General features: G+C 44.1%; 1 protein-coding gene across 1 annotated transcript; it reads right to left on the bottom strand.

The window, feature by feature from the left end:
• Positions 1 to 6,889: 6,889 nt before the first annotated feature.
• Positions 6,890 to 14,538, bottom strand: PDIA4 (protein disulfide isomerase family A, member 4; the record flags this gene model as incomplete). Its single annotated transcript, XM_008939291.1, has 9 exons — positions 6,890 to 7,653; positions 8,258 to 8,491; positions 8,586 to 8,742; positions 9,148 to 9,299; positions 10,022 to 10,180; positions 10,855 to 11,060; positions 11,585 to 11,723; positions 12,387 to 12,592; positions 14,355 to 14,538. Coding segments are annotated over 9 exons (1,853 nt in total), but the record flags the coding sequence as incomplete, so codon positions are not given.
• Between the last annotated feature and the right edge of the window lie 4,684 nt (positions 14,539 to 19,222).

Below are 19,222 nucleotides of genomic sequence, written 5' to 3'. Positions count from 1 at the left end.
GCTCGGGATGTGGATCAGCTGCCAGCAGAAAAGAGGGAAACCACTGTGATTCACCGTAGCGTGGAAATATTCTACGTGTCGGAGGTATAAATAGCTTTGGAGGGGCAAAAGGCTGTCGGCTGGTCCGAAGGTAGTGGGTAATCTCAATTGATTGTTCACAGTCAGTTACAGATTGCTCTCCTCGTTCTCTCTTTCCCCCCTTCCCACTACTGCACTTGACTAGTCTTTTGCACCTCCGGCAGACCCCCCAGCGCGCATCCTCCGCCGCTGCCAGTCGCTCAAAATTTGTTTTAGCGCGATGGAAAACACCCCAAGGAGTGAAAAAGCGAACTTCTGAGCTGAGTAGGATCCAGCACCTGTTACCTCAATAGCCACACTCGAGGCGAGACTCCCGGCGATTCAGTGTGCCCTCCCCTGCCCGCAGCCTGGGCACCACGCAGCTTGGTTTAGATTAGCCCGGTGAGTGCCCAGCACAGCGGGGTGCTCCCGACGGAGATGTCCCTCTGAGACACAGCTTGCTGAGTAAGGTGCAACCACACCCTATGGCTCCTGGCCGTGCTGGGCTAGCTGCGTGGCAGAGAGGATGAGGAGGTGCTCAGCCACGAAGGCTCCGGGTGCTGCCTGCAGCCACGGCCCCGCCTTTATCTGGTACGTGAGCCAAAACACCTGCTGGCCTCCGCACCCATCCTCCCAGGGCTGCGACTGGGGAAACGGGCGAGAGGCAAATCGATGGCACGGTGCCGGTGCCAAATCTGGCTCCACTGCAAGTAAGGGGCTCAATTAACTACAAATTGAGGGGTGTCAGAGCTCCAGGGGAAACTCAAGAGCATATCAGGTTTGTATGTGTTAGGAGAAGCTGTGAGGTTTTTGTGGGGAGGGAGGATGAACAGATGATTCTAAATCTGGGCTTGGGGGAATGTGGGCACTTCAGCAGAGCCAAAGACTGAGGAATTGAGGGCATTTCTAACCTAAAGGCAGTTTGAAGGAATGGTGGACAGCACAAAGTGGACAGCACAAAGAACTAATCATGTAAAGGTTTGGATTGTGAGTTGCTTTTTTTTTTTTTTTTTTTTCTTTTTAGTTCTGAAGTAACAGGCAGAAAGAGACCTGTCTGTTCTTCCTCGGAAAAAAAAAAAACCCAAAAGATTTCCGAGGAAAATCGAAATATCTGAAGTAGTTACTTGGTTTTGAAAACTAGCTCTTACTTCCTTATGTACACAAACACATTTTTGAGCGCATACAATTTAGTTAGCACAATTAAAAGTATTGCTAAGTATTTTTGTGAAGCAGTAGAACCTCGCTTTTGGAAGTATATCTGGTCAGATAAAGGGAGTTTCAGAGCCTACTGGAGCACTTCTAAAGGTACATTTAGCCTGTTAGTGTATTTCAGATCGCCAGCGATGAGGGGCTGGAATTAAAGGCAACGATAGTTTTGGCATAGACAGAGAAAAGATGTGCCAACAGGGTTCAAAATTACTTCATAGTAAACTCATGTTTTAATGCAGATAAAGAATTAACGCAGTTTACAAAGGGAAAAACGAACAAAACAACAGCCCAAGCCAAAAAATGCACATCAGAGCATTTTTAAGATGGAGAAGATGTCTCCTGGACCTTAGGCAGGTGCTATAATCACTGTTACAGAAATGTGGAGGGCCATACTTCCTGCTTAAAGAGAAAGTCTTCAATGGAGCACGACAACCACCAGAGGACGTTTTATGCTGAGGATCACAACAGACTGCAAGAACATTCCCATGACCTTGAGATATCCGTCTAAGCCCGAAAGAGAGATGGCTTTCAGGTCCTTTCCTCAGCATTTCATGCTGGATGGAGCTTGACTGCTCCTTACTCACCACCATGTTCTGAGACCTCTTGTCTGAGGTACTTAATTCTCCCCAGCCAGGAGGACTTTTTGCCTGTGGGCGCAACCAGTTTTGTGGCTTTTTTTCCCCCCCAGAACAGTAATGCAAGATCTACAATTCCCACTAGAACATCTTCATACTGTTGTACTAATTCCGTATCTGACCTGATGCATTTCTCAGACTAAATATTTTCCCAGATATTCTTGCACTCACACAGTTTTGGATCTGTATTTGCTAGTGGCATATCCAGGTCATTAGCTGTAGTGCCTGTTACTCACAGTTATGTATGTGTAGTGTATCCTGATTTCCTCTTTCCTTTCCAAGCAATAAGATCCCCATCAATGTGTTAGGTCTGGTCTCCCAAAGAGCAGTGTTTCACAGCCAAGAGGAGGAGATGTGTTCCTTATATGACCATAGCTCAGTGGGATCCCCTCAGGCTGAAGTGTTTATACACTCTATGTCTGATGAATTTGTCCACTCCTACAGTCCTCAGCAATACAGGCTGCATTGTTAGGGAAAAACCCAAGCAAACTCAATTGCTCATACCAGTGAAGCTGTTGCCACATCACTGTGATTGAAGACTTTTTGATCCTTACCTGTTCTTTTGGACATCTTCCAATACAAGGAATTGCCACCCTTACACACACTGCTGTGCTGCTGTAGAAAACAGTGCTTCAAGGACCTCATCAATACTTGTGGTGCTGCATGGCAGTCAACAAATGAAAAACAAAGCCCAATGTGACCGTTTTTTTTGTTTTATTGTTATTTGAAATGTGACTTTTCTATTTAAAGAATGACTGGTTTGTCAAAATTGAACATTAATGGTGATCTCTCAGGAAAATAGAGGCAGGCATGTTAGTAAGGCCACTTACATTTCAAACGGACTGGTTAGTACACCTGTAAACATCCCTCTCAGTCTGCATCTGCTATATCATGTACTCCATTACTGCTCCCTCAGGCTCATTGAAAGGATCTTGAACAAAGCTCAACCCAGAGGTCAACAGGCCCTCTCTGAAGAGGTTAGGAAGAGCTATGGCTAAATCAAACTAGCAGTTTACTGGCTATCCTTTAGCTGTTAAATCATCTTGAGGCTGTAAAAGACCAAAAACAACTGGAAGCAAAGCCAGAAGAGCCAACCCCCACATCAAAGCACATGACCCAAATATACTGTCCAAAGGCATTAGCAACAGCAGCACAGCTTCGAAGAGGCACGGTCCATTTCCTGAATGCATTTGGCAGTTCACAGATCGATGCCAAGGCAGCATCAGCACTGAAGAGAGTTGTGGAGATTGGGCTGTGGTGCCTCTCTTTTTTTTTGGAACAGGCGCCCAAGTTAAATAGAAGATGTTAGGCTGAATATGGAAAAGTAAACAGCTGAAAACTTGTGGCTTGGTACGTGAAGCAATCAGAGTAGGTGAGTAAAATAGTCCTGTCTAGCCTTGATTTCTGACTGTATGGAAACATGATTTTTTTTTTTTTCCTGAGCCTACCTTCCACCATTTTCTTTTACTCCGTTTCTACCATTCTGAGCAGCAGTATAATGGGATGTATTGCACAACAATTCTCCCCCATTGCAAGGCAAGACATACCGAATTTCAGGAAGGCCACTGTAAGTTAAAAAATGCAAGTAGGAGGGCACTAATCACAAGCAGACTGGCATCAGCTTCCACTAAGAAGAACCAACTGGCTGTTCAAAACCTCAGCATACAGAAATCCAGCAGAGGATTTGGGTACCGATTGTGATAAGGGTTTTCTTTGCATGATGGAATTAAAAATACCTTTATCTCCTTTAACTTCTTGTCACAGCTTGGGATTTGAAAAAACAGCATTTCTGAAACTGAAATTTCCATCTTTTTAATGTAAGCATCCCATGCTCATTCACAGAGCAGACCTCTCCCTCTCTATTCAGCAATTAAATAGCAGAATGGCCACGTCCTTCCAGACCCAAGCAGTCTCACTCAGCCTCTGCAAAGACATGGTCATTTAGATTTCATGATGCGTTTATGGTTGTGGAGTTTGTCCAGACATTCAGGAATGGGGCAGAAAGCAATGCTGCAAAGGGTCAGGTAACAGCACCATGGCTTTGTATTAAACCAGCCATTCACAGCACCAGCTCCAGCACATTAACATGACATCAGTCTGGGTCCTCTGAGAGCATGCCCAGCTGTGTCTAAGGGCATTGCCTTCAGGGCACAGCAACTTCTGGAGAAACTGGAAGAAACAAGCTCTGGGATTCTGGGTGCAAATAGCAACAGGTCACAAAGGAGGAAGTTTCTCCTCTCTATGGCTGCTGTGTGGCTTCATGCAATGACCATGAGTCTCACGATGTCCAGACAGGAAGAGAAGGGGAGGCCTTCACAGCTGGTAATTGGGAGCCCTCCCCTGATGGATGCACTGCAGCCATGTGCAGCAATTCTTCAACAAACACCTCCATACTTCAAGGTGTACAGCACTACTAGCTGAAGTCCCAAAAAAAAACCTGGCAGAGGCAAGATTCTACAGCATTTCAGTGCCTTGAGCCAGGGTTGCTCACAGATCCCTGCTCTGCACTGAAAAAGGGAGCTCTGCAACTGCAGCACAGCCACCAAAGCCAAACTGCTTAACACATACAAGGCTCTGTACCAGTTTGACTAAGTGCATTACGGACTTGTTTGCACAGGGCTTGATGTTGTCACTACCACACATCAAGGGCTGAGTGTACAGACAGCAATATCCATTCCTCTGATCCTTGCCCATCTCCAGTGCAGGCTGCAAGCAAAAAGCCTTTTGGTGCATGGATGGTTTGCAGTGGCTTCTTTTGCCAGCCACAGCCGTGAAGGAACCATGTACCTGGCTGCCTCCACCTGCAGAGGCAAGGAAGAGAAAGACAGCAGGAGCACCTTGCAAGCACACCTTGGACACTCCTACCCTTGCCTTTTATTGCCACAAGGGCTCCCAGCAGGCTGGAGAGGTCGTTTTCAAGCCAGTCATCTCCTGCTGGGAGAAAGAAATCTACAGAAGCAGTACAGTGTTGGCAATGACAGAGTTAGCAGATTAGCACTTGCAAGAAGAGAGTGAGACTCTTACACTCAACACTAATGTCCTGAGAATAATGGAGTTTCAGCCCTGACTCTCTAGTCCCCACAACTAATAGGGGACTTTCCACCCAACCTTCTACATATTCCATATTTATCCATATTCTCCTGTTGGGTATACAACATCTGTTTTGGAATAAATTCCTGTAAGTCTGCAACTAACTACTAAGTTCAGTTCCCTGCAGTATTTAGTGAGGTTTTTGCTTAGAGACAGAAACTGAACTATGCTTAGAGAATTGGTTTTAAAAGCCTATGCCTACTTCTCTGAAGAACCAAGTTGATCTCAACTGGTAGACAGGACACAACGTGCTACTTGCCTCACGTATACTTTCTAAAGCTGAAAAAGTCACCTCTAATGTAAGCCAGTCCTCAGCTAAGTCTTATCTCAGTCCTGTTGCCTGCACACAGACATTTATCACAGATCATGGCCTTGAAGGCTTTACAGAAAGGCTGCAAACAAAAATGGCAACTGATGGGAAGGAAACACACTTGGTACAAGTCTTGTAGGTGAAATATTGGCTAAGCTTAACAGACATCTTTACTGTTCTTAAATGTAGAGAGAAAGCCCCCTACTATGAAAACAGGAGACAATGGCAGGGCCTGGAGTAAATTATTTCAATTGCTGCTTTGTGTTAAAGCAGCATAAACTGATCCTGAATAGTTGCTTAGCACTTCCCAGCTTTGGCTGATAGATGACAGGAGCTGATCAGCATTCAGGCACATCCCAGCACTCTGCAGAGATGTGATACCGTTCCCTTCATTCATAATCTGCTGCTGAGCTTTGTTCAGCAGTTTCAGCTAAGCTGTTAATGAAGAGGAAGCCTTCATGCAGCCCTACACACTGCTGCAGGAATAACTGGTCATGCTTCGCTGTGCGGGTTGTCACAGTCCCCTGTTAAGGCAGCAAGGAGGCACATCCCTTCAACAGGGGTGCAAAGGGCAGCAGGAAAGGGTGAGGATCATGGATGTACCTTCCTGCAGGCCCTCTTGGGTCTGTATCTTAACAGCCACCTCCTGGACATGATTTTACCCTTGCTACACAGAAGACTTCATCTTCCCAGAAGGAGAGAGATTGGGTGGTGGTTTTACACTTGCACACTCTCCAAAAAGTTGAAAACTAGTGCAACAAGGAAATGTCAAAGGAAGACTGATGATTTTGGTCTTCTGCAAGACAGAAGAGTACTGCTAGGAGAAAAGCACTACCCATAAAATGAAATGTATCAAAACTGCCCCAGTGCTACTGAAGCTGCACACACTGCAGCATCAACTCTGAGAGGTGGCAGAGTGCTGCCCGAGTGTATAAACCTGCCAGCCCAGCATGGTCCATAAATTTATGGATGTATCTAAACTGGGACATTCAAGATCAAAATCCACTTTTAAATGCACATATTGCCACGTGGAGCACAGAGTAGATGTGATCATCCTTTTTACCTGATCACCCTTTGTACCTGCAGTAACTGTCACAGGAAAAGTCCATCAGAAGGTCTCAGTCTGCTTCCCCCAAAAAGAATCACTACCAAAACTTCCCCCTCTGCAAAAGGAAAGGAGACTGTAACACAGATCCAACACCAAAATCCTACCATATATGCTCTTTCTACCACACTCCAATTAGCCCAAAATATACTTTGGAAGACTAAGATGTAAATGAGTGAATATGCACTAGTCAAAAGAATTAGAATAACTCGCTGTTTTAGGATCACCCTCTCTACAGAGGGGCACAAAGCCAAAGCAGACAGGTCTAGAACACAGTTAGTTAGCAAGTCACTGTGTCTTATTTCAATAGGACTGAATAATTCAGCCACATTTCAGAGAACTCTCATTCTTACCCTCAGCAATGAGTACAGTGGTATTGTCACATGAGTAGGTATACAGAAATATAACATAAGAGAGGCTGGCTCAAAACCACTGATCCCCCCAGTAATCACACCAACAAATAAGACAAAGAAAACAGTTTGGCAGAGGGATCTGGTTCTCTCTTTTTGGTAATATCTGTTAACGTATTAAAAAACAGTTGTATTGGAGTCAAATAATCAAGCTCAAGATAGTCACAAAAAAATAAAGGATGTATTTTTCTCCAAAGATCAAAACCGTAACTAGCATATGACATTCATATCAGAGAAGTTCAGTGTCCAGAAAAAAAAAAAACTCTTCTGCCATATAAAAAAAAAAAAAGATACTGCAATTGCTTTACTGCTCAGTAATTTCTTTGCTCAAATTGCTTAATTCTTCTCTCATGCAAGTTCTGTCAGTAACTTGCTTTTAACTACAACATACAAACAATTTTCTTCACGACCCTCATCCTATCTAAAGCTCTTCTTTTGTTCTGGAGAGTTTTGTTGCATGCTCCTCTACAAATTGGCTCAAATGCTCTAAATCTCTGTCCCCGCCTTCAAATTTAATGGGGTTGTTCTTCTTGTCCCTCGGAGCAAAGTAGATCGTGGGGAATCCCTCCACCTTGTAGTGATCACTCGTCACGTCGTTGGCAGTGGCATCCATCTTGGCTATGACTAGATTTTTCTCATTCTTGTATTTTTTGCCCAGCTCATTATACACCGGCTCCAGTTTCTTGCAGTGTCCACACCACGGGGCATAGAACTCTATGAGAACATCATTCTTTGGATCCATTACTATGGTATCGAAAGTTTTACCCACTACCACTTTCACAGGGCCCTTGTTATTTTTTGGCACCGGCTGGGACTTTACAATAGGCTTCAGTTTTCCTAGAAGGAAGGCAAAGACACACCATGGTTAGAACACAGTAAGAGCAATCCTTACGGTCCTCTGCCCGAAGAGGAAAGAGCAGGAGTACATCTTCCCACCAGGGAAAAGCATCATGCCACTAATGAACTTACCTCTGTGTGAAGCACAGGCTAGCTAGCTTCTGATGTTTTAGCACAACAACCTTGTGATATATGGGCAACAATTTGTTTCACAACTCCCTAGAAACCTTCTCCCTCTTTTTATGGCTGTCTATCCACAGTGTAGAAGACTTATTATACTAGTCCCAGATATGTGATTTATTATACTAGTCCCAGATATGAATGACCAACTCTCACTTCAAAGCAGCAAAAACATTTTAGGCTTGCCAAACACACTCAGTGTTACAATGTAGCTAGATGCCACAGCATAGTTCAAGCAAAGTTAATGAATGAAGATTAAAAACAACAAAACACCTGCCAAGAAACACCCAAAAGCTTTAAGTCACAGAGCACTGGGAGGTTTCACAGTTACATTGTCTCAGGGAAAAAAAGCCCTCCTGGGAGGCGGGAGAGGGAAGGGAAGACAAAACAAATGGTGCAGGTAACTTGATTTTATAAACTGTACCTTTTTTGAATGCTAGTACAAACTGCCTGAGTACATCCGAGTCAAACTCTTCTGGCTCCATGGCGTATTTCTTGCCACCTGCATCCAGAATGGCAGCATTGACATCCTCTCCACTCTCTAGGAGGCCCAAGTCTTTTATTTCAGAAGAATAATCTTCCTCATCAGAAACAGCAAACACATATTCAGGGAAGTCCTTAGCCACCTCCAGCACTTTGCTCCTCCAGTACTGTGTAGCTGAGAAACCAGAACACAACGGGATTATTAATGTCCAGTTACTCACTGCTTGCTTCCTCCCAAAGTGGAGAGCTGGTAACCATAGCCAACTCACCAACACGATAGTCGAAGCCGAAGTCTACAGAATAATAGACCACCACCAGAGGACGTTTGGCATATCTCTTAGCATCGTTGGCAGGCTTGCGATGACCAACGAGGGGCAGAGCATATTTTAGCACATGCTCCTTAATCTCTGATCCATCTGTAGAGTCCTGATTAAAAAAAACATTAGGGAAAAGGTCAGACAAGTGGCTTGAAGTGGCATTTGTTACACACTACTGAAAACTAGAACTGATACATGCACAAATGAGAAAGACAGACATGTCATAAACAATGCTCTCACCAGATTCTTCAAATCCTTGAGCACTACAGATAATTTAGTATTCTATACTTAAACTCAGTATTATCATGATATATTACTATTTGAGTACATAACCTCTGGGTTAACTTCATAAAGCTTTCTTGAACAAAGCAATACAATGTCAAAGGACATCAAATTGCCTCGAGTGTCCAGTGGAGCACTTCCAGCAGGAAGATGCCAACTGCTCAAACGTACAAAGAACGAGAACCTTCGAGCTGCTTGACACAAACTTTCCAGCTTTGGACCAGCTACTCACTTTAAGATCCAAAATACGCATCTTGGCCTCGTGCTTGGATTGAAATTTTTCTGGCTGCATGACAACCAGTTTTCCCGGAGATACTTTCAGAAATTTTGCAACCTCGTTGCTGAAGGTGTGGTGGAACTTGTAATCTTCTCTTAAACCGTTAGCTGAAAAATTAAGGTCAGGAAGAAAGAAAGGTCATCAAGAAGTGAACTGACAGTCTCCAACTGAAATCTTGAGACTGCACGGCAAGGACTGCGCTCTTTCCATTCCCAGTGGGACACAGAACAACTTGGGAGTCTCAATCAAGGGTGAGAATCACAAGAAAATGCATACAACTGGAGTAGCACTATTTAAATGCTGTTCAACAACTCATCTACTTCATGAGCTATTCTACATGTTCAAAAACCCTGGACAGCTTCCAAAACACATACAGTGAAACAGCTATTTGTTTATCAGCCTCTTACCTCTTGGCTTCCCCCCAGATAACAAAGTAGAGCTGGAGAGGAACTCACAAGGTCACGCAGTCAATCTATTTGCTTTGGGGCAGCCTGGGAAACAGTTTTGTATCTTGTCATGACAAAGCAACTAAATCAGCTCCTAAACCAGCTGTAATAATGACTATAATGACAGCAGCCCCAGAAGCAGGCAGAGTCAGGGGGAGGCATCTCCTGTGACAGGCTGATACTCTACTTATAGCCTCAAAAGATGGTGTGAGCTTTTTTCTGGAGTACAAGTAGAAGATGACCCTTCAATCCCTTCCTCTTATTCCTCTCCAATCTCCCTCACTAAACTTAAGAGGAGGAATAAAGGATCTCTCCTTGCCCAACATCCTGGGCATTATCTGAACAAAAGACACGTTTCATTAATATTTTAAAACACTCTTTACCTGCTTCCTGATATAGCTGATAGGCTTTGTCATTCTCTCCACTAAAGACACCAATGATGATGACATCATCCCCATCCCTCAGAAATTCCTGTACCTGCTTGGTAGCCTGAATCTGTTTGGATGGAGGACCAGCCTGTTCAACCATGTAGTCGACAATACCTGTGAGACAAACCCACCCCAAAAAGTTACTTAGAACATTTATTGAAGTGAAAGATTTAAGCATTCCCTCTACAATGTCATTTAATAACACATTTCCTGTGGACACCTTTCTGTGCAGCCTTCTCACAATAACTATAAGATAAAATAAGCAAGACCTCAGTCCAAGTCTTTAAAGCTGCAGTTCTGGATCTTCTCTTTCAGGCTGGTTTCAGTAGAGGTGACAAAGCACAAGTTCCATGGATACCAGCTGACCTTTCAAGTAACCCTCCTTTTTGAAATTCAAGACCCTTCACTGTCTCCTGACCCTGCCATGAGGCAAAGTTCTACTTGGCTAGTCTCAAGTCTTCCCTCTTATTAAAAACTAATACTGAGCACTTTGACAGCCCATATGGTGCATTCCAATGCAATTAAAGGCTGCACATTCACTCATACTGCCACTGCTTCCCAGAATGTATTTAATTTAACATTAAAAGGAGCTTGTAGTACCACCATAAGATGTTATAAAGATTACAGACTAATTTATACTGCTGGCCTATGTAGGTATAAGAGCACAGTTTAGCAAGTTCCCCCAGCTGCCATTGCCATGATGTTAGCAAGTCTGCAAGGCCTATAGATACATCAAACTGTTTGTGGCCAAGCCTCCAGAAAAGAAGCAAAGGCAGAAGCTGCAGTACCGTATTTTTCCCGTGGGCCACTGTAGTCATAAGGTTTGCCCTTGCGGAATATTTTCAGAGTTGGGTAGCCAGTAACATCAAATCTCTTTGCAAGCTCGGTTTCGGCAGTGGCATCGACCTTAGCCAGGGGAATAGGGGGCGTGCGCTTGCCGAGCTCCTGGGCAGCCTTCTCGTACTCTGGAGCCAGCCTTTTGCAGTGTCCACACCTAGGGAAGGAGAGCAGAGGGCAGTTTCTACAAGCCACAGGTCCTGCTGGGTACCTTCTGAAGTGGAAGAGTTAAGTCTTCCAGAATGGAGAAAGTAGAAATGGGGTTCCTCAAACTATAGAGGGCACTTCAGTCTAGGAAGATTTGTCTCTCCAACCTGAAGCCATCCTCTACGTCTGGTCCCACCTTACTATATGCAGATCCATTTTAAGAGGCCTTTCTAAAATTAAGGACTAACTGCCTTTGGTTTTCAGTTTCTCCCAATGTGTTGCCAAATTAGTAAATACAGAGAATCTTCAGTGAAATTTTGAAGGTCATCCCTTGCTGAGACACAGATCTAGCCTAGTCTTCAAGGGATTTGTGCTGTGATCCTATGTTCTAACTAGGACCAAGGTACACCAGAGCTACACACGCGTGCACAAGGCAAGCCTCCTTAGAAGATGCAGAACAACAGAATGCAGGGTCGTCAAGCGTGTTCAGGCCAGAGGTGCTAGGCAAGCACAGGTGACCACCTTCTTGCTTACCATGGAGCATAGAACTCCACCAGGATTATGTCAGCATCATTCACAATGCTGTCAAAGTTATCCTGGGTCAATACCAGCGTCGCTTCTGGTGGAGGGGTCCAATTGGGGTCAGAAACTTCCTTCACTTTGGCCACGATTGCTGAAATGCAGTTCAACAGCTCAATTAGCAAGTTGCATTGTGATAAAAGTATGATATCAAATGCAAGAGTGTGTATCAAGAATTTAAAATCAGAGTGGCAAGCATAGTCTTGGACCAAATATAGTCGAGCTTACATTAGAACACTTTCTTAACCAAGCTCCTTTATGCTTTACTTCATTGCTGGTATTGCCAAGAAAGTCTTGAATATTCTCTTCACCCCACAGAGCATCTTATTTATGCAAAGCATGGATTTGTACTTCGCAGCACTGTAGCACATGAATTTCATCTCAAAACAGTCAGAAAAGGTAGGTTTTCCCCTCTGGCTGAAGTTGGGCACATTCACTAAGCAAGAAACAAGCGGTTTTATATGTGGCCATTACACAGATCAGATGTTTCTTATTAATTGATCCTTCAGCAAGTGTAAGACTACCTCCTCAGAGAAGCAGTCAAGTCATATTTCCAGAAACCTCCCATCAGCAACAGCACTACCCAACACCTGCAAAATTACCCTCTTAGCATGCAGCCAGCTGAGAAGACAGACAAAATTTCAGCCATCATATTATTCTGTGTAACTTGAGACCACAGTCCTTCAAAACAGTCACCTGAAGCAGCAAGAGCATCACCTCCTTGCTTTGCAGAGACCTGCACAGAGCTGGTGCTTACCATCCTCCGTCCGAGACCCGTCATAGTCAACAGCTTGGCCTTTCTTCAGGATTTTGATGGTTGGGTAGCCACTGACATCAAAACGACTCGCGAGGGAAGTGGCTGCAGTAGCATCTATTTTGGCAACTGGAATAGGTGGGTCATTTTCCTTCAGGGTTTTGGCTATCTTTTCATACTCAGGAGCAAACTGCTTGCAATGCCCACACCTGTCAGAGAAAGACATAAGTAGATACATAAATGCACAATGGGTCCACTGGAGTATTTTGCTACTCTGCATTTCCAGGATGCCTTCTGACAGATGCTGACAACCACAGCACAAGAATATTTGTCCTGCTCTGTTTTCAGATGATGGCGAAAGAGTAACTGTAACTCAAGTGCTGTTAGTTCATATCCTAACCTGTTCAGACTTTGTTTCCCCCCCTTCATTCTAAAGGCAACACATTTCCATATGCTTTCTAAAGCCACCATAAAAAAAAAAAAATTGCTTTTATAGTAAAAATGCAAAACTTTGTCCTGTGCTTCTCCTTCTTCTCTACCCCCCTAAATATGGTCTCACTTAGACTTCAGCTTCTCCTTAATTTAGGTTCACCCTCTTTACACAGCATCTGAAATTGAACTAAAAAGAAAAATGAACCAGTAGTTAAGTTGGCTTAATGAAATCTCACTCCTTCCCCATGGTATCATAGCACCTGCCCTCTCTGGCCACACCAGAGCTCTTCAGGAAGAACAGGGGCTCCTGCTGCAAAACCTGGACAACAGAGGATATCGGTATAAGGAAAACTGCATATGGTTTGACAAGCTGAAGATGAAACCCAGAAAATGAAGAACAGAAAGAGGAGAAGTGGTGTGTAGCAGACTGCCTGTACTCCTCAGTGTCTCAATGGGCAGGAGGGGGGAGTAGAATTAAAAAAAAAAAAAAAGGACATTTATAGCCTGTGATGACTACACATTGTTCTGCTTGGCTAATGAAGCTTCATGTTCAGTTTTTGTGCAGGCAAACTACAGCTGCAGAAATGGCACCCCCAGCCAAGCAGGGATGCTAGTCCCTGTAGCAAGAGTGGCACTAGTTAAAATGCAACTCCACCTCAAGTGAGATCATATTCCCACCCTATTCAAAAACCAGAAAAGGCCAAACAAGTAGTTGTCTTTGCAGCACTAAGCCACAAAAGAAAAGAGGTCCTGGCTGCAACACTAGCTCAGCAACCTGACCGCAAATATATTCTACTCCTGCTTTCTGCCACTGACCACCCCTATTGTTTTCGTCCATAAGAATGCAAAAGATACGTTCTGACCTAAATTCTTTGTCTCAGATACACACAGGTGAATCCACTGCAGCTCCCCTGAGCACACCAGTGCTGCTGTGTGTTTGGTATGCCAGTAGAATTATCATCATTAGGTAGATGTATGAGGTACTGTTTAATTGATAATAAACAAGCCATGTCCTTACTCCCACCACACTCTTCTGGCAAGGTCAGAGATTTGAACTTGAGAAGAAAGCCTTCCAGCAATTCCCCTAATAAAGAAGTGTCCTCCAGTCCTTCCTCTGGATGACACAGTGCACCAGTTCTCAGTGGGCCAGCAAAAGGACATGACAGCAAGCTGTGAGACCACACCGCATGACTTTTCCAGGGCTCTGGGACTGCTTCTGTTCCCTGGCAAGCACAGAGCAGGGATGGAACCAGGGCCTCCCTTGGCATGGGATCCCTCAGCGTGCCCCACATCTGTGGAGAAAAAGCAGGCTCTGGTCTGTTGCATGGTATGGGGGCAGGGAAAAGTGTACTTCCACACCACCAGAACTCTCTACCAGCCTGGACTAGAGAATCCAGTGCTTGTCCTGCAGCCAAGCTACTCCTATTTCATCTTTAAAGTGGTAACCCAGGATCCCTTTGTGGGGTGTGTTCTGTCAGAGAAGCCCCCAACAGCCACCCCATCCTGCACTTAAGGAGGTACTTCCAGCTGTCAACCCACCATGGTGCATAGAACTCCAGCAGCACAGTGTCCTTGTCTGCAGTAAAGGTGTCAAAGTTTGCATCATTCAAAACTAATACACCATTTTCTTCTTTAACTTCGGAATCATCATCATCGTCTTCATCATCATCTTCTTCATCATCAATATCATCACCATCATCATCAGCTTCTTTTATAATGGATTCTGGGAAAGTAAAAATGTAATATGGATTAGACTGTTAAGTTCAACATTAACATAACACCACCAGGTTAAAGATGGATTAAGTATATCCTGTGATTTAAAAAAAGAAAGAAATGTATCAGCACAGGTGAGTTCCTGCTCCACACACAGTGACAGTCACCTCAGTTTGCAAAGGCCTTGGGCTCAGCCGTTTGGTCATTTCATTTCTGCCCACACACTATGCCAGCTCACTGTATCAATATTTCAGAAAAGTGCCAACATGTATTTTGTGCCTCAGAGCACAAGAAGAATTAATGCACACAGACCTATATGACAGTTGCTGCCATGGTACGTTTGGTGTCTGGTGGAAATGTGGGAGTGAGACACATTTCGTTGGGCAAGAAGAGCAACCCCTCCTTCATCAGGGAGCAAACCTGCACCAACCAGCAGAGAGACTGATATAATACACAATCCTCCTGCAAAGCTCTCCTGTAAGCACAGCAGCTTGTGGCTGGAAAAATCAGGTGTCTTGTACCTAAGAAGCAGATGTTATCTGTTCCAAATGCTTCCCTTGTAGGCTTACTCACTACACCTGTAACACCACAGCTGCCATGCTCTGCCTGTCTGAAGGTCTAATAAACAGCAGGCTTGATATAAAGTCAAATACTCATACTCATTTCTCTATGACCAAGGTGGTTTAGAAGCAGCACTTCAAAAAATTACACATCTGCTCCTGACTGCTCAATCCCACACTGCCACCTCAACATATCCTGCTTCCAGTTACAGCAACAGTTCAGGTCTGCAGACCACTGAGGAGGCTTCCCAGGCACAGGAGCATCACTCTGCTCTGGAGTGATGCTTCAGTGTCAAATCAGGCTGCAGAGAGTCAAATCAAATAAGTGACTGCCACAGGAGTCCCATGAGTACCCACTCCTGTGCACTTGGCAGATGCAAGGTACTCTTCTAAAATAAGTGGAGTGAAAACTTCTTTCAAGCAGCTTTTAGGGAGGCCTTTAAGGAGATCAAAACCACGGGTCCAGAACAGGCCTTGCAAGGAGAAAGCAAATTTACTAAACTACTGAAGCAAAATTAGCACATGAAACCTGAAGCCAGGACATTTCAGCCAGTTCAATCTTCATTGGCTTGGAATCTGAGATGGTTTCTTTAATATTTGATCTTTCACATGTTCCTTTAAACTTTTTTTTTTTTTTTTAAGTGCTATCATTTGAGGCAAGCAGACCTCCTTGAATGACTTTAAAGGAATTTCAGTTGCAGAACAAGTAATGAAAATACCTCATCCTAAATGAAAACTGTGCAACAATGAAGCTAAGGCCCTTTCAAGTACTGGGAGTCCTAGGAACAGAGAGGGAAAAAAACAAAACAAAACAAAGGAGAAAAAGATAAATAGATAAAAGTATTGAACAAAAAACCTTTAACTGTAATTGGCTTTTGATGAAACTGGCAGGAATTACTGCAGTAGGAAAGCAAACCAAGCACCTGTAAGTTACTTATTCAGGGCATGAATTCTGACAATACTCTGATTTCACCTGGTATTTGAAAGTTAAGAATGATAAATATGTAGTAACCAGGTATGAAAAAGTAAAAAACCTAAACCCCATTATTCTCATGCCAATGGCAGACCACAGGAACAAAATCACCATGGACAAAATGATGCCCTTAAATTGCCATAGTTATTTTTCTGTTACAAAAAGGTATTAGAAACATAAGCTTATATGGCCTCAGAAAAAATTTTCTCCAGGAGTGCATACTGTTAATTAGAACCCAACTTTATACACCACCAAAATATTAAAGCTTCTGTCGAGGGGAGAGATCACAGGCGAGTGTTTATCACACACCAGTAGTCACTGGGATTATGTTTCTTCAACAGCTCCTGCTGTTTCGTCTGACCTGTGAGGCAGCCACAAGCTCTGCTTGCAGGCAGACAATGCCTCCTGTGTTACTGCCTCTGCCTGTCTGCAGCTAAGAGGCTGAGCTATCTAACACCCCCGAAGTGAATCTACAGCAGTCACGTACGTAGAGGACTGCCCTGGTGACAAGCTCATTTTGGGAGGTTTCAGCAGCCAAACCTCCTGTGCACACGCATGCCCAGCAGTTCTGAGGGCCACGGCTCACCGCAGGGTGCTGGTGGTTGGCCTGTGCCTGAATTCCCAGCCAGTTGTGCAATGCCTGCTGCTTCTCCAAACGCAGCACTACGGACTTCTTGACTTCCTGACACAAAGGAATTTAAGTAAAACTAGCCAGCCAGCTCTGTTCATGCTTCTCCAAATCTTACCACTGGGTTGTGACACTCAATCCTGATTACTACGTTAACTACATGCCCCCAAAAGAGAAAAAGTCCAGCTACTGTGGCATGGGCACGTGGTTTAGAAAGCCAAGAACAAAGCATTACCAACAAAAAGTCCTTCACAAGTGGAAAATGTTACCACTAGACCTAACACCAATCACTGAAATCATTCTGTGTCTCTCCCTGCAGTGGCTGTACAGCCTGCCAACACAAAACTCCTTGACCAGCAATACAGCATCATGGGTATTATACACACCCTCTTCCTCAGAGATGGAGGCAGGACAGTTGCAGGTAAGAGCAGACTCCAGCTTTTCTGAGCTGGCTGAAGGAGGGCATGCATTTAAAAACAAACAAAAAAGTTAACCACACCTTTAAATCAATCCTTTAGAGTGCAAACTCACCACACTCTGTAGTATCTAGCTTCACCAATACTTAGGGTCACCACAGCTACCTCTAACATCCCAACACTAAAGACCTGCTTTGAGGACCTGACCAGATACAGGAAAAGCAAGTAGGACTTTCTTCATTAAAAGCATGAAACTTTCCTCTGCATTAACAACAATTTGAAGAGAACAGATACAGAATGAGTCTAACTGTGACACCTGGAATAGCAGAAGTAGCTATTAAATATATGCCTAAGACAGCTCATGAAAGTGGAACAGCTGCATCCAAAGTGAAATGCCTTTGCTTCTTAAAGCTACTTGCAAAGCAGGTGGACAAGCCAACAGGTAATAGCTGTGCCTTCCAGCCAAGCATGGACCACTCTTCCTCTCCATCACAGCACTTCCACAAATCTCCACACAATACTATACGAGTCAAAAGACACAATGAAGGCTGCCCTGTTTTTAAGGGTTCAGGTACACAATGCTGTCCAGCCATCTTCAGGACAACAGCTACTCTAACTGAAATGAATCCTTAGAGTAACTTCACTAAACTTTCAGCATTTATTGGAAGCCTGGCCTAATAACTTAAGTAGGGTGAATCCCACATGAAAAAACTCCATCCAGACACGAAGGTCTCCAGGATTCTGCCTGAAAGTTTCCTTTTGTGGAGGGCACTGCGGTGTCTGTTCCCCAACTGCATGAGCTCAGTTTTCATAAACTCAGAAGTCAAGATTCAGTCCATTGCCACGGCACCCAAAGGCCTTTTCATGAAAGCAGTCTTCCTCTGTCTTGTCTGTAGCGGATCCTCTGTATGATCCCTTCTTCATCACGTTGCAAAGGGTGTAGCAGTAACGAACTAGGCTAACCTTGCTGCAAGTCTGTTTGCCTCACTGCCCCAATCAAACTTCACTTTCAAAATCATACAGTGCAACAAGTCTGGTTTCACCTGAATTTTTCAGCTCCTGAACAATCAGTTTACATAAGGTTACTTTCTTGTTGCAAAGTGCATTTATTCCAGTTCATATGGATCTGCAGTCCAAGGGCAAAAATTATAGTCTCTAACTCTGAGAAGTTTTAAAGCAAAGACTTTAGTAAAGCTTAGCCTGTGATTTACATACAGTTTAGAGAGACAGACAACAGAAATAGGAAAATGACTCAAGCTGTGCACTGGATTAGTGCTCAGCTTGCACATGGGAGGAAACCCTTTCATCACTGTGCATCTTTGATCCCAAGAGCCTGCACAATGAGAAGAAGCAGCACACACAGGAAATACTGCTGAGACCCTGGCCCAGGAGAAGCTGAGCTACTGCTGCCAACCACAGGACCCAGGCTTCACTTGTAACGTTGTGGGTGTTACTTCATCGTTGGACGGTAGCAGAGGAAATCAGCATCAGACTTTGTAGTGTGCTACACAGAGACAAGCGTTCCACCTGAAAGCAGAAAAACTGATACAATACCAAACCCCCCTATGAAGCTTTTTAAAAAAAAAAAAAAAAATTAAGCTGAAATACATGTACCTCCTCCTTACTGCAGATGCTATAAAAAAACACAATCCCTTGATTTTGATCCTACAGATCATACAGTTGGTCACATAGATTAGGTACCTGACAAATGCATTTCTTTTCAAGTTTCTGTGCCTGTTCACTGAGGAAGAACTTTCAGGAGAGGAGTTCAGGAGGTCATCCATAATCTGGTCTCCCTGAATGTCCTCTAATACCTAACATACAGCCATCTTAATGTAGGAAGTACGAAAGATGTAGGATTTCTCAAAATCCACGTGAAATGCACTTTACGCCAAAAAAGAAGCCACTTCAGATGCCTGCCTCCTAGCTACAGGTGCTAAACTTGGACAGCCACCTTCGTTTCGGTCAGTTTTGTAAAGAAGACACGGGATAGTGAAACACAAAGACAGCGGGACAAAACACCAAAGAAGTAGCAGCACACGGCCGCACTACCGGGAACGGATAAACCAGGCCGGAACGCACTGAACGCGCCGAGCCCCGGGAGGAGGAGACGCGCT

The sequence above is a fragment of the Merops nubicus genome, unplaced genomic scaffold, assembly GCF_000691845.1.
Source record: "Merops nubicus isolate BGI_N331 unplaced genomic scaffold, ASM69184v1 scaffold24244, whole genome shotgun sequence".
In the NCBI taxonomy this organism is placed as follows: Eukaryota; Metazoa; Chordata; class Aves; order Coraciiformes; family Meropidae; genus Merops; species Merops nubicus.
This window is presented reverse-complemented; position numbering and strand designations above follow the sequence as displayed.